The 15885-nt window shown below is 40.6% G+C and overlaps 1 protein-coding gene across 7 annotated transcripts in view; it reads left to right on the top strand.

The window, feature by feature from the left end:
* The first annotated feature begins 2208 nt into the window (after positions 1-2208).
* Positions 2209-15885, top strand: part of LOC118401436 (N-acetyllactosaminide beta-1,3-N-acetylglucosaminyltransferase 3-like) — a 38614-nt gene continuing 24937 nt past the window's right edge. The window contains exons 1-3 of one of the 7 annotated variants that reach the window (XM_052475157.1): positions 2240-2375; positions 6510-6692; positions 8681-11257. In XM_052475157.1, coding sequence (XP_052331117.1) covers positions 8691-9851 — 1161 coding nt within the window. In that variant the 5' untranslated portion in view covers positions 2240-2375; positions 6510-6692; positions 8681-8690 and the 3' untranslated portion in view covers positions 9852-11257. Of the gene's footprint in view, positions 2376-2423; positions 2453-2472; positions 2932-2961; positions 6693-8680; positions 11258-15885 lie in introns of those variants that run through there. The other 6 variants (XM_052475158.1, XM_035798934.2, XM_035798933.2 and 3 more) reach the window with 6 other exon arrangements.

The following is a 15885-nucleotide window of genomic DNA, read 5'->3' as shown; positions in this document are numbered from 1 at the left end:
TACATGTTTAACACTTTTCAACTTGTCCCAAATTAATTTAATTGGTTCAGAGTTTGTTTTGATATTTTAATCTGCGTGTCGTGATTGCATTTGGTGTAGGGGGACAAAATACATTTATGCACGACAGTGCACACGCACAGCCGGTTTGGGTTCCGTGTAATTCTCATGTGCCTAGGCCTACTTATCGCCAGAGTCTGTGCCATGGTGAAGCTTGAACTCATGTACTAAATCTGAAACAATATGATGGTGACATTTACAATTGCTGTCATTCTTGAAAGTCAGGACAAACCTTGTCCTGCAAAGAAACATACTTTTTTATAGTTGAATAAATTGATTTTGCAAGCAGTAGGCATTTTCGTGATGCCATCACTTGCCCCGCATCTTCTAAATTATAAATTTTGAAAAACACTGTTTTCATCATCAATTTTGACAATAAAGGAAGTTCGACAAAAGAAAATCAGACGGGCGACTCAAGCAGCTCAGGACAGACGGGCGACTCTGGCAGCTCAGGACAGACGGGCGATTCTGGCAGCTCTGGACAGGCGGGAGCACCTGTAGTGAGGAGACGGAGAGCCAGCCTGGTGCGGGGGGCTTCCACCGGAGGCCTGGTGCGTGGAAGAGGCACCGGATAGACCAGACCGTGGAGGCGCACTGGAGGTCTCGAGCACTGAGCCTGCACAACCCTACCTGGCTGGATACTCCCCATAGCCAGGCCAGTGTGGCGAGGTGGAATGGACCGCACTGGGTTGTGCTGGCGAACCGGGGACACCATGCGTAGGGCTGGTGCCATGTACTACAGAGGTCAGCTACTTCGGACATCTTCTCACAGCGACTGGAATCAAGCCAGATCCACAGAAGATCTTAGCCATACAAGAAATGGAGCCACCAAAGAACCATGCAAAGCTGGAAACAGTGCTTGGCATAGTCAACTACATTAGCCAAGTTTGCACCCAGCCTCTCCAATGCTAATGCACCCCTGCGCCAACTGCTGAAGCAGTCCAGCGAGTTTCTCTGGGACAAGCAACACGACATTGCTTTCCAGAATGTGAAAGACTTGATCACGAGAGAACCAGGACCAATCCTTGCCTACTTACGATCCCAACAAAGAGCTCAGACTACAAGTGGACACGTCGAAGTATGGACTAGGTGCAGTGCTACTGCAAGAAGGAAAGCCCATCGGTTACGCTTCCAAATCTCTCACAGACTGTGAAATCAACTACACTCAAATCGAAAAGGAGCTCTACGCCATTCTGTTCGGATGTAAACGTTTCCATCAGTACATATATGGATGACAAGTCATTGTGGAATCCAACCACAAGCCCCTTGAGTCAATTATGAGGAAACCACTAGCCGCAGCCCTGCCAAGGCTACAGAGAATGATCCTTCAACTACAGAAATACGACTTCACAATCACTCACCGTCCAGGCAAAGACATCTCTGTCGCAGACACACTCTCCAGGAAGTTTCTTACCTATAAGGACAGCAGACTAAGTGAAGGCATGGACATGCAAGTGTACACTGTGTATAGCAACTTACCAGTTATTGACACAAAACTGAAGGAGATCCAAGCAGAAACAGAAAAGGACTCGCAACTCGCACAGCTGAGGAAAGTCATACAGGATGGATGGCCTGAGGAGAGGAGAAAATGCCCTCAGAGCGTCTCAGAATTCTGGAACCATCGTGATGAACTATCACAGATCAACTGAATAATAAGGAGAAGAAATCATTATTCCTACCAGTCTCAGAGAAGAGATTTTGACAAAAGATCCATGCTAGACACATGGTCAGTTTGATCCTGGTTGGCGATACGTGAACATGCCAGTTATAGCTAGCTAATAAAGAGCTACGTTAAGAAATATCCTATAGTACTGCATTTTATTATTTTGACATTCCCCACCCGACCAGCAGAAACGGGCAGCGTTTAGGTCATGTAATTGATTCTGTTAGAAAGGGGAGAAAGTGTCCTTTACAATGGTATTGACATTACAGTTGATCTGGAAGTATAACGTTTTTGTATAAAATAAGGGCAATTTTACGGACCAAGGCGATGTACGAGTTTACGTGAGTTTATGTTACACAGTATATCATTAATTGATGTATAGCATTATTGAGTTTATCACAAATTGATGTAGCAATCGCAGATTGCCACCTTTAATTAATACACGACATGTCTCATAGTCTAAGGTTGGGACTTTGGTTGACGAAGGCGCTCAAAGCAGCAACATAAAATCTAACTGGCAGATAGAGGCCAATGTTCAGGAGCAAGTGCACTTACAACACCTAGCGCTCACGAGCAAGTACATTTTTAAACTGATTTCCTGAGCAAAGGCAACACATGTTCCAGCCCTTCTGACAATAGGACGCAGGCAGAAAAGGTAATAGACAACGACTTTAATGTGCACTGGAATTATGGAGATTCTCATTTTCTATGACTATGAATGGGCTTTATACTGTAAGTTTATCATACTAGAAATACAGATTCCATATATGTTCGTTTGTAGGCATATTTTATATGAATCTAATAGCCTAATAATCTCGAAAAAGTCATTATTTGTGCCAGTTCAAAATTATACATGCGAACAAACAAATAAACTGCTTTTGGACGGTCCAATACAATTATAATAAAGTCATGCAGATCCTTAGGCTACCCAGAGAAAACTTGATGAATTAACAGCGCAATAGCTACTCGTGTATGAGACGTTTGTTTTATTACTGTGGCAAAGGCAAATGTGGTTATTATAAGAAAGTGTTAACCTATAAATTCACTGTTTGCTAAAATGTATTATAACAGCGAATTACCACAGTCTGTGGTGGTCTTAAAACGGGCGTATTTTCAGATTGTGCATGACTGACTGGGACACTCCTATCCTGTTATTGTCAATGAAGGAAAAACATTCACCAACACAGGAACCATCTGACTCGCTCAAATTGGTCAGTAGCTTATTATGTATTTGTAATTATTGTAGTTCTACAAGTACTTGAGCAGTGGGTGTGTAGACCTATTTTGTCTGTCAACATCTAGTCTTGGAAATCCCAGACCTATTTCAACAGCACTAAGTATGCATGTATGCAGCACTTTGTATGTCGAAACATTACCATTAAGCGTAATGACTTTTATACGTATTTTCCGGACGTTGACATCAAGTGTGTCTCAGGTGCTGAATGAAAGGTTAGAAGACACATTTTCTGGAAGTCGTAAATATGTCTTATATGGACATACAAAATGAACTATTTTCTGTACATTGAAAATATTTATTTTCCGGATATTGAAAATACGTATATTTCAGTCATTGATTGTATGGCCAAATTTCAACTGCTATACATTCTCAATGAAGTAAGCATTATATCACAAGCATACTTTTTCACGCCTCTTAATATGAAATAATAGCCAACTGAAGATTGCAACAAAATATTTGTTATTTCTCCTATTACATGCACTTATGCTAGATTTTTGAATTGCTTTGAAACTAGCAGCAATGATGTTCAAAATACTTTTAACGTACAGAATAAACCAGCAGACCACTTCAACTACAATAACTGTCACAGATAATATTTGTTTTTGACTGTGATATGGTGTGGTTTATCTACCTAAGTTGAATGCATTGACTTTAAGTCACTCTGGATAAAAGTGTCTGCCAATGTAAATGTAAAAACAAACACTTGCAAAGCATGCTGGGTATTATTCTAATGAGCTCGGCCTCAAAACAAGTACAAATTTGGTCGGTGCAGACCATATCCAAATCTGTCCGAATCATAGAAGTCTAGGCTGTTTCACAAGTTTGAACATCACGTCACAGTTTAGTACAGTAGAGCACAGTATAACACAGAAGAGTACAGTACAGTATGGTACAGTACAGTTTAATTCATTAGAGTACAGTAAAGTACAGTACGGTAGGGTACAGAATAGTTTAATTTAGAGTATAGTGCAGTACAGTACTGTACAGTAGAGTTTAATTCAGTAGAGGAGTATAGTTTAATTCAGTAGAGTACAGTTCAGTAGAGTACTTTAAAGTTAAGTAGGGTACAATAAAGTACACTATACTTTACTGTACTCTAGTGTGCGCTACTGTATTGTACTGTACTTTTCTTTACTCTAATGTGTACTGTAATGTACTCTGCTGTGCTGTACTGTACTGTATTTTGCTGTACTGTGCTGTCCAAACTTGCAAAACCTAGATGTCAATGATTGTTTTAGATTTGGTCCGGTTCGGACCAATGTTCGGTTAACATTTTTTTTATCACTGAGCAAATTTCGGGGCTGAGGAGTGCAAACTTGAAAGTTGTGAAAATTCAATGCAACTTCCGGCGTGCGTTTACTGTGAACACTGAGGCTGTACCCACTTTAAGTTAGTTTTAACAGTGGTCATGTAGGCTACTGTGGATATTTGATCATAACGTAGGCCTACCATAGTGGCCTATCAACAAAAGCAATGGAGAAAATGCATCCCATAACATTTTAACATGGAAATAGCTGTTCTATCGTTCAGCCTACAGTAGCAGCCAATGTGTGGTGTTCAACGTAGGCCTACATTCCATGAGACTTTTTGAAGAAAAACATGCAGGGCTTGACATTAACCTGTTTATCCACTTGTCCTTCAGACAAGGACGTGACTGAAAATATTGTGTTGTTTGATGCAAGAAACCACTTTACAAAATAAAATTCCTCATTAGTTCCATACCATTATTAAAGAGAATCAGACAAATGATGCTACCCTCTGCCTATTGGCTACTTAGCTTATTCACGCATGTCTCAATAGACAACACTTCCTCTTTAAGACAAAAAAAAATATCTTTACCAAAGATGTCTAGAAATGACACATTTTGTGCTCTTGTAAGAAGCAATCACTCCCCCATTGCTGACTACAAATGATCCATACCTGGGCTAATAACTCACTAACTAGCAAAGGTTATGAGGAAATGTACAAATGTGCACACATCGCTACATGTAGCTCTCACTTTGATCTCAAAACAAGCGCATCTACTCACAACCACTCATGCTGTAAAAACAGTCCAGTTCAAAGTGAATGGCACAGATCCATACAGTGCATTCAATATGTATTCAGACCCCTTCCCTTGTTACATTGCAGCCTTATTCTAAAATGGATCAAATAATTTTTCCCCCTCATCAATCTACACACAATACCCCATAATGACAAAGCAAAAACACGTTTTTAGAAATGTTTTGTTAATTTATAATAATAAAAAAACATTTTAAAAATACCTTATTTTCATAAGTATTCAGACCCTTTGCTATGAGACTCGAAATTGACCTCAGGTGCATCCTGTTTCCATTGATCATTCTTGAGCTGTTTCTGCAACTTGTTTGGAGTCCACCTGTGGTAAATTAAATTGATTGGACATGATTTGGAAAGGCACACACCTGTCTATATAAGGTCCCACGGTGAACAGTGCATGTCAGAGCAAAAACCAAGCCATGAGGTCGAAGGAATTGTCCGTAGACCCCAAATGTATGCCGGACCGGATGTCTGTGGACGTCTCGGAACGTCTATGATTGGTTCAAATCAATGTCCTTGGGTTATTGATGCGGGAGGCAACCTGTCTGCATTGGTGGAAAAAGTAGTCAATTGTCATAATTGAGCAAAAGTAAATGCTATTCATCAAATTAATATAAATTAATATAATATAATATAATAATATATATAAATTCATTATATCAAGCAAACCAGATGGCACAATTTCCTTTTTTACATTTCTATTTATTTATAGACAGACAGGGTCAGTATTTGTGTTTAGTAAGTCCTCCAGATCAGAGGCAGTAGGGATGACAACACGTTATATTGATAGGTTTGTGAATTGGACCATAATTATGTCCTGCCTGAGCATTCAAAATGTAACAAGTACTTTTTGGTGTCAGGGAAATGTACGGGTATACATATCCCCATTCGCCGACGCCACTGGGATCCACTGGGATCCGACACATAACGAAAAATACTTTACAATTTATATACACTACCATTCCAGAGTTTGGGATCACTTAGAAATGTCCTTGTTTTTGAAAAAAAATTACATTTTTTGTCCTTTAAAAGAACATCAAATTGATCCGAAATACAGTATAGACATTGTTAATGTTGTAAATGACTAATGTAGCTGGCAACGGCTCATTCTTTATGGAATATCTACATAGGAGTACAGAGTCCCATTATCAGCAACCGTCACTCCTTTGTTCCAATGCCACATTGTTAGCTAGTCCAAGTTTATAATTTTAAATGGCTAATTGATGATTAGACAACGCTTTTGCAATTATGTTACCACAGCTGAAATCTGTCAGTCTGATTAAAGAAGCAATAAAACTGGCCTTTAGACTAGTTGAGTATCTGCAGCATCAGCATTTGTGGGTTCGATTACAGGCTCAAAATGGCCAGGAAGAAATAATTTCCTTCTGAAACTCGTCAGTCTATTCTTGTTCTGAGAAATGAAGGCTATTCCATGCGAGAAATTGTCAAGACACTGAAGATTACATACAACGATGTGTACTACTCCCTTCACAGAACAGCGCAAACAGGCTCTAACCAGCATAGAAAGAGGAGTGGGAGGCCCCAGTGCACAATTGAGCAAGAGGACAACTACATTATAGTGTCTAGTTTGAGAAACAGACGCCTCACAAGTCCTCAACTGGCAGCTTCATTAAATAGTACCTTCAAAACACCAGTCTCAACATCAACAGTGAAGAGGTGACTACAGGATGCTAGCATGTTGTTAAACAAGTTTTCTGCAGACATATTTTGGGCATGCAACTGCAAAAATGGTTTTGGCTTTAAGTTAACACTGTGTCATCTAAAATAGTTATTTGTACGGGGGACATATCATACAGCAGTGGTTCCCAACTCCGGTGTTCGAGTACATCTGTTTACAGTAAACACACCAGCGTGTCACACACACACATGTAAAGTGTCCTCTGTAATTATTTGTTGTTGTTTTGGCGATGTATCCAGCACTTTGGATTTGAAATGATATGACTGAAGTTAAAATGCAGACTGTCAGCTTTAATTTGAGGGTAATTCCATCCATATCGGGTGAACCGTTTGGAAATTACAGCACTTTTTGTACATAGTCACCCCATTTTAGGGGACCAAAAGTATTGGGACAAATTCACTTATTTTTATTTTTTCTTTATTTAACTAGGCAAGTCAGTTAAGAACAAATTCTTATTTTCAATGACAGCCTAGGAACAGTGGGTTAACTGCCTGTTCAGGGGCAGAACGACAGATTTCTACCTTGAACTTTGAACTTGCAACCTTCCGTTTACTAGTCCAACGCTCTAACCACTAAGCTACCCTGCCGCCCCCTATTTGTGTATGAAAGTAGTCAAAAGTTTAGTATTTGGTCCCATATTCCTGGCACACAATGATTACATCAAGCTTTTGACTCTACAAACTTGTTGGATGCATATGCACTTTGTTTTGGATAATATTGTTATGTTCCCCAGCAAGAAAACCAAATAACGTCACTCAAACAGAAAGGGGAACTAACAAAGAAAGACTGACAACCAAAATGGAACAGGTGGGGTTTTAGGAGGGGTTCTGAAAGACGCTCATGGGTGTGTCCACTGAAAGTAGACAAGCAACAACAACTGGAACCTAAAATACACCCATATTTGCCTAAGAAGAAGCAAACAGAATAAAAACCCACACCAACCTTAAAGACAGGAAGCAAACCAAAAAGTGGCACAAAGCAAAAACAGGACAGATCAGATAAAAGATTGTTTGTCTAGAAATCAAAATGGGGTGAGCCAACTAAAGGTGTTAACCCTGCACATTTCTCAAGGCAACTGAGCACTGGGCCAGCCACTCTTAAATGTCACCTGTGCCAACACAGGTGAAACCTCGTTCCGACTAACTAGATGGACTACCGAGCACAGGTAAATACATACTGACTAATGAGATAACACCAGTCGGTGCGCCCTACTTCTCATGCGCTATATGTGCTAGTCCAACCTCAAAACATATATAGAAAAACCAAATCCTGTCAAACTTATTTACAATAAAAGTGACTCCAAAATTACACAATACATTATTACCATTAATCTGGTTTTGGCACAAAATAATCTGAAACACAACCAAAACAAAAAGCAAAAGCAGTTCCACAAGTTGGTGGAATCACAAGCTTGATATAATAGTTGAGTGCTAGGAATATGGGACCAAATACTAAACTTTTGACTATTTTAACACACATAAGTGACCTTGTCTCAATACTTTTGGTCCCCCTAAAATGGGGGGAAATGTACAAAAAGTGCTGTAATTTATAAACGGTTCACCTAATTTTTAAAATGTATTTAACCAGGCAAGTCAGTTAAGAACAAATTCTTATTTACAATGACTGCCTACCCCAGCCAAACCTGGACGACGCTGAACCAATTGTGAACCACCCTATGGGACTCCCAATCACGGCCAGATGTGATACAGCCTGAATTCAAACCAGGGACTGTAGTGACGCCTCTTGCACTCAGATGCAGTACCTTAAACCGCTGCGCCACTCAGGAGCCCATGGATGAAAATATCTTCAAATTAAAACTGCCAGTCTGCAATTTAACCTCATAGTCAGAGTGCTGGAGTACTGAGCCAAAACAACAACAAAATGTGTCACTGTTCCAGTAATTACAGAGGGCACTTAATCTCTGGCCCATTTTGTACCTTTAATGCCTTGTTTTTTCTCATTACAGAGCAACAAAAATGAGAAGGTTGTCTCGTTTGCTTGAGTCAACAGCTTTACTTGTGATGAGCATTCTGTGCTTGGTCATAATTTTTATTAAAGAGGACATTCGTCCTAAAAAACCCTCAAACCATTTCCAGATAAACAGGAGGGAATCAACGTATCAAAACAGACCTCGGAAACCAACCAGTGAGAGCGCAGGTGTTTCTACCTGGGGCCATTGTGAACGGAATGAGTCTGCGGCCAATGTGTCAGGGTTTTCCTCTCTGCCAGTTCACATCCAAGACTTCCTTTTCTATCGTCACTGCCGCCACTTCCCAATGCTGCTGGATGTACCTGATAAATGTGGAGGCCCTCACAAGTCTGCTGACGTCTTTCTTCTGCTGGTCATAAAAAGCTCACCTGCGAATTATGACCGCCGTGAGGTACTACGGAAAACCTGGGCCAAGGAGAGACTGCAGAATGGAGTCTGGATTCACAGGATTTTTCTCTCGGGAACAACAGGCACAGGCTTTGAGAAGCGCAAGCTAAATAAGCTTCTACGACTGGAGAACCGTGAGCATAATGACATCTTGCAGTGGGACTTCAACGACTCCTTCTTCAACCTCACCCTGAAGCAGATTTTGTTCTTAGAATGGATGGACAAGAACTGCCGCCAGGCCCGATTTCTCCTCAACGGTGACGATGATATCTTCGCCAACACAGATAACATGGTGGACTACCTTCAGAGTCTAAAAGACAATGATGGTGACAAGCACCTTTTTGCAGGTCATCTAATCCGCTATGTAGGACCCATTAGAGAGTCAGGGAGCAAATACTATGTCCCAGTCCAGGTTCAAGAGTCAGACTCATATCCCCCTTACTGTGGGGGAGGGGGCTTCCTGCTCTCTGGAAACACAGCTATGGTCATTTACAAAATGACCCATACCATTCCCATTTTGCCAATTGATGATGTTTACATGGGAATGTGTCTGGAAAAGGCTAGTCTTGGGCCAGAGTCCCATTTCGGAGTCAGGACTGCTGGACTTCATGTCCCCTCCCAAAACGTGGACACTTACGATCCTTGTTATTACAGGGAAATAATTTTAGTACACAGATTTCTGCCTCATCAGATATATATTATGTGGCACGGAATACATGAACCTAACTTGAGATGTAGTAATTCGCAAGGTTCTCTTTAGCCATCTGTCCTGTTGAAATCAGTTGCCTGTTGAGGTTTGTTTTTCCAGTCTTTTTTTTCCAAACATGTGTGATGTCTGAAAGTTGTTTTTGTTGTTGTAAATACAGACTAATTTTAAGATGTAAATTATGGGATTGATTGCTTCTTCTGTGTATGTACATAGAAATGATCAAAGTTTATATAATGTATTGTTTTAAGTCAGTATCACTTCTTTCTATTTAATAAATGAAAACATGCATATTAAAAAATATATATGATATTGATTCTATATCAAACGCTAATAAAATAAAATGCATCTTTGATTTTTGCCATGTGTATGGCTCTAGCTCATTTTGGCGATTGTTGTTAAGTAATTGAGGTAAATATTATTGAGTATATGTATATGTTTATAAAGTATATGTTTTTATTGTTCATAAACCCACCGGACCACAAATAAGCCATATTTCACAATAATTTCCACTGCAGATCACCATAAACAATGGATTTCATGAATTCATATTTTATTTAACCAGGCAAGTCAGTTCTTATTTACAATGACAGCCTACCCCAGCCAAACCCAGATGACGCTGGGAAAATTATGCGCTGCCCTATAGGACTCCCAATCAAGGCAGGATGTGATACCCCTGCGCCACTCGGGAGCCTACTCAGAATCTGTCATCCTTTTCTCTTCAGTACTTCAGCTGTAGCCACACATTTTAACATTTATAGTATGAAAGTAATACTATTATTACATAAACCAAGTAGAGACATGGGATGGCAGGTAACCTTGTGGTTAGAGCATTGGGCCAGTAAACGAAAGGTTGCTGGATTGAATCCCTGAGCTGACGAGGTAAGAATCTGTTGTTCTGCCCCTGAACAAGGCAGTTAACCCACTGTTCCGCGGTAGGCTGTCATTGTAAATAAGAATCTGTTCTTAACGGACTTGCCTAGTTAAATAAAACAACTTTTGGAAGCATACAAACAACATTCTGTTATTACAAGTGCCTGATACTGTATTGGCAAAGGGGGATACTTAGTCATTTGTTCAACTGAAATGTGTCTTCCACATTTATCCCAACCCCTCTGAATCAGAGAGGTGCAGGAGGCTGCCTTAATCGACAGTGCCCGGGGAAGTGGGTTAACTGTCATTCTGCTCAGGGGTAGAACGACAGATTTTTGTCAGCACGGGGATTTGATTCAGCAACCTTTTGGTTACTGGCCCAACACTCTAACCACTAGGCTACATACTGTACCTCCCCATATTGAGAATAGAATAAGTGTAGTATAAGTGTAGAAAGGGAACTGACGTACAGTAGGCGGTATCTTTTCAACGGACACAAGTTTTGTATTTCTGTGGATGTTTGGACAATGATGGATCTATCTATATTTGACAGCTGGCATTATTATTAAAGTAAACGATTCACAACACATTCTTGATTAATAATTTTCTTAACATTTTTCACTTGTGTAACTACAATGCCTCAGGAATCCCCCACCACCCGCTAAACTCAGAACAATCCTGCCCAACTTGCACAGTGGATGATTACATGAGCTGCTTTATATAATTAACATTTCATTATTTATTTTCCATATTTTCTCATTGTTTCTGTGATCAAAAAATACAATTAACATTTAAATGTTCTGTGTAGTATTTTAATATTTTGATACTTTGTGCAAGGAAATTGATAAGCATTAAAAACTTTGTGGATGGAGCCTCCTGAGTGGCGGAGCGGTCTAAGACACTGCATCACAGATGCTGGTTCGAGACCCGTGCCGGTCGTGACCGGGAGATCCATGAGACGACGAAAAACTGGCGTCATCCGAGTTAGGGGAGGGTTTGGCCGGCCGGGATATCCTTGTCCCATCAAGTGTATGGTGTTTCCTCTGACACAAAATGTTTTTTTTTGTGGATCGGTATAATTTGTATGTATAAAATTTACGGCCCGATGTACTTGGGCCAATTCTGGGCAATCATTCATTTTGATTCCGGGCCGAGTCTAACACCCGATTCAATCAGTTCCGGCCGCTTCTGGGCCGCTTCCTCATTGCTAGCTGTGTGACGATTGGGCAGGAAATGTTTGTGGTCGACTTCAAAATAAAAACGTTAGACAAGAAATTATTTGTCAAATCAAATCAATCAAATCAAACTTCATTTGTCACATGCGCCGAATACAAGTATAGACCTTACTGTGAAATGCATACTTACGAGCCCTTAACCAACAGTGCAGTTCAAGAAGAGTTAAGAAAAATACTTAACAAATAAACTATAGTAAAAAATAATAAAAAGTAACACAATAACAATAATGAGGCTATATACAGGGGGTACCGGTACCGAGTCAGTGTGTGGGGGTACAGGTTAGAGGTAATTTGGACATGTAGGTAAGGGTGAAGTCACTATGCATAGATAATAAACAGCGAGTAGCAGCTATCTTCAAAACAAATGGGGGGGGGTCAATGGCCATTTGATTAATTGTTCAGCAGTCTTATGGCTTGGGGGAAGAAGCTGTTAAGGAGCCTCTTGGTCCTAGACTTGGTGCTCCAGTACGCTTGCAGCAGAGAAAACAGTCTATGAATTGGGTGACTGGAGTCTCTGACAATTTTATGGGCTTTCCTCTGACACTGCCTATTATATAGGTCCTGGATGGAAGGAAGCTTGGCCCCAGTGATGTACTGGGCCGTATACGTTAACCTCTGTAGCGCCTTACTGTCAGATGTCGAGCAGTTGCCATACCAGGCGGTGATGCAACTGGCAGGATGTTCTTGATGGTGCAGCTGTAGAACCTTTTGAGGATCTGGGGACCCATGCCAAATCTTTTCAGTCTCCTGAGGGGGAAAAGGTTTTGTCGTGCTTGGACCATGATAGATTGTAGGTGATGTGGACACCAAGGAACTTGAAGCTCTCGACCTGCTTCACTACAGCCACGTCGATGTGCTCGGCCCTACTTTTCACATAGGCCAGGATTATTTCCTGTGTAACAATGTTTTTGTTGCAAATTGCGTTGGTGGTATTGATTTATTTTTAATAATTTTTGTAAAAAATGTATATATTCCTATTCCCTTACTAACATTGTTCCTGTTCCGTTATTGATGTCCTAGTACAAAGCACTCTCACACTGATATGGTGCAATTTATCAGATACTGTGTTCTATGTAATGGCCTAATTCACTCATTGATAGAAGTCATAAATCATTAGGATATTAAACGCAGCACAACTTGGACAGTCAACAGCATACGCAAGATGTGAAAACCAAAACAAATAAGCCTTTTACAAAGGACCTCCCTTCAGTGGTGTAAAGTGTAAAATATTTTTACTTAAGTACTTTACACCACTGCTTAAGTAGTAGTATTTGTACTTAAGTAAAAATATTTTGAAGTACTAAAGTAGTTATTGGGGGTTTCTGTACTTCACATTACCATTTATATTTTTGACAAATTTTACTTCATTCCTAAAGAAACTAATGACATTTTTACTCCTTACATTTTCCCTGAAATCCAAAAGTTACGTTTTGAATGCTTAGCAGGACAGAAAATGGTCCAATTCACACACTTATCAACTGAACCTCCATGGTCATTCTTACTGCCTCTGATTTGGTGCACTCACTAAACACAAATTCATCGTTTGTAAATAATGTCTGACTGTTGGAGCATGCCCCTTGCTATCCAGAAATAATAAAAAAAACAAGAAAATTGTACCGTCTGGTTTGCTTATTAATACAAGGAATTTTTAATTATTCATAATTTTACTCTTGATACTTAGATATATTTAAAACCAAATTCTTTTAGACTTTTACTCAAGTAGTCATTTCCTGGGTGACTCACTTTTACTTGAGTCATTTTCTAATAAGGTATCTTTACTTTTTCTCAAGTATGACAGTTGGGTACATTTTCAACCACTGTACCTATGTAGTTTTTGGGGGTATCTGTACTTTACGTGACTATTTATATTTTTGCCAACTTTTACTTAACTACATTCCTGAAGAAAATAATGTACTTATTGTGAGCGGACCAAGTAATTTGGTGTTACTCTAAAGCGGAAAGGTGGAATAAATGAGTCAGGAGTAGGTGTTCTTAATTGAACAAAGTTCTCTATTGAGGGATTTCTTTCAACTCAAACACTCCAACACAATCAATGATGATCTCCCACGGAAAACATAAATCTTCTTCTTTACACGAAAAAGAAACACAAGACGAGTGTCTTTAAACTAGGACATAAATCACGGATTTGTCACCGTCTTAATGGTTAGCTCGTGGATAGCTCCCCTCTCGTAGTGGCCATCCCCCAGGGGTAGTTTGTCACCTTTTCTCCTTCCGAAAGGTACGTCTTCCCCTTTAGAGGAGCAAACACTCTTTTCTTTCTTTTTCCTCCTTCACTGACGGTTCCCTCCTCTCTCTTGTAGGGGAAAGAGAATCGGTCATTAGTGCCGTCAGCTGTGCTTAATTGCCTCTGATCACCTTGACTTTTTTTAGGATAGCTCAACATTGAGAACTAACCAAAGCAAATATTTTGTGTGGAATTAAAACAATGGATTCACCCCAAGATAATGTGCTCATCCATGTCATACCTGTCAATGGGAATATACAGGGCCATTCTGACCATCAAGCTGACAATACAAATCATAATGTGAATGGAGATAATGGAGTTGATTTGTGCCAGAGCCCTGGGAATCTGAATGCTCGGCCTGAGCCACAGGCCACAGGAGGTCTAACCAGTTACTCACTTATTGACATGGATCTGTGTGGAAGTACTGAGCTAGCCCTCCCTCCCAAGTAAACCCTTCCAGAAACCACAAATCACAACAGGCCAACACACCTAATTCTCTTCGCAGGAATGACCATCCTACTCTGGGTGCTTTAACCAGAGCTGAAACCCCAAGAGTCACTGCCTACGCCCCCCCGCCATCGACATCCCCTTCCTTTCAGTTAATACCGCACCAATCAGAAGCTACAAAGTTACATGATTGGGGTTCAAATGTGGCACTCTTCTCTGCCGTTGCTTCGGTACCACTAACCCTTGATAATCCTTCTGAAGATCTCCTTTACAGGCTGTGAGAAGAGCTCAGCTGGAACAGCCATAGGAGTTAAGGCTGTTGGAACAGCTGCAGAATAATGCTGATGTATGTACTTCAAAGGTGGGACGCACCGGGCTCCTGAAGCACAAAATATTCCTTACACAGGAAATGCCGATCAAGCAAAAGCCATATCGTTTGTCCCCAGCAAAGCTAATCATCCAGAAGGGAGTCATTAATGATATGTTAACACAAGATATAATAGAACGTTCCTCCTCTCCCTGGGCTGCTCCTGTTGTCTTCATCCCAAAAAAGACTGGTGGTCTTAGATTTTGTGTGGACTATAGGAAGACCAACAATGTTTCCCAGACTGATGCCTATCCTCTTCCCACCATCCATGAGATCCTGGAGTCATTGTCTGGCGCTGTTGTGTTCACTACCCTTGACCTCAATAGTGGTTATTGGCAGGTTGAGATGGACCAGGAAAGCAAGGACAAGACTGCTTTTGTCTGTGCTGAGGGCTTGTTTTCCTTTAAGGTGATGCCCTTTGGATTAAAGAATGCACCTGCCACTTTCCAAAGACTCATGGAGATTGCGTTAGGTGAGCTCAAAGGGAAGATCTGTTTCGTCTACCTGGACGATATAATTATCTACTCTCAGAACAGAGAAAGACACTTTCAAGATCTTCAAGCAGTGTTGGACAAGCTAAGAGAAGCTGGTCTGACCTTGAATATGAAGAAGAGAAACTTCTGCCAAACCTCTCTGAAGTTCCTTGGCCATATTGTGTCTTTTGACGGCATTCATGTGGATCCTGAAAAGACAAAGGCTGTACAAGACTTCCCTGTGCCAACCACACTCAAGGCCCTTCAACGGTTCCTTGGTATGGCTGGATGGTACCATCGGTTTGTGTCGAACTTCTTCCAGGTGGCAGAACCCCTCAACGCGTTGAAGCGAAAAGTAGCAAAATTCCAATGGACGGCAGAGTGCCAGACCTCCTTTGAAACCCTGAAACAACACCTCGTCACACCTCCCATTTTAGGTCATCCCAAC

Source organism: Oncorhynchus keta, chromosome 22 (genome assembly GCF_023373465.1).
Source record: "Oncorhynchus keta strain PuntledgeMale-10-30-2019 chromosome 22, Oket_V2, whole genome shotgun sequence".
In the NCBI taxonomy this organism is placed as follows: Eukaryota; Metazoa; Chordata; class Actinopteri; order Salmoniformes; family Salmonidae; genus Oncorhynchus; species Oncorhynchus keta.
The sequence above is the reverse complement of the archived record's forward strand: the minus strand, read 5'-3'. Positions and strand labels throughout refer to the sequence as shown.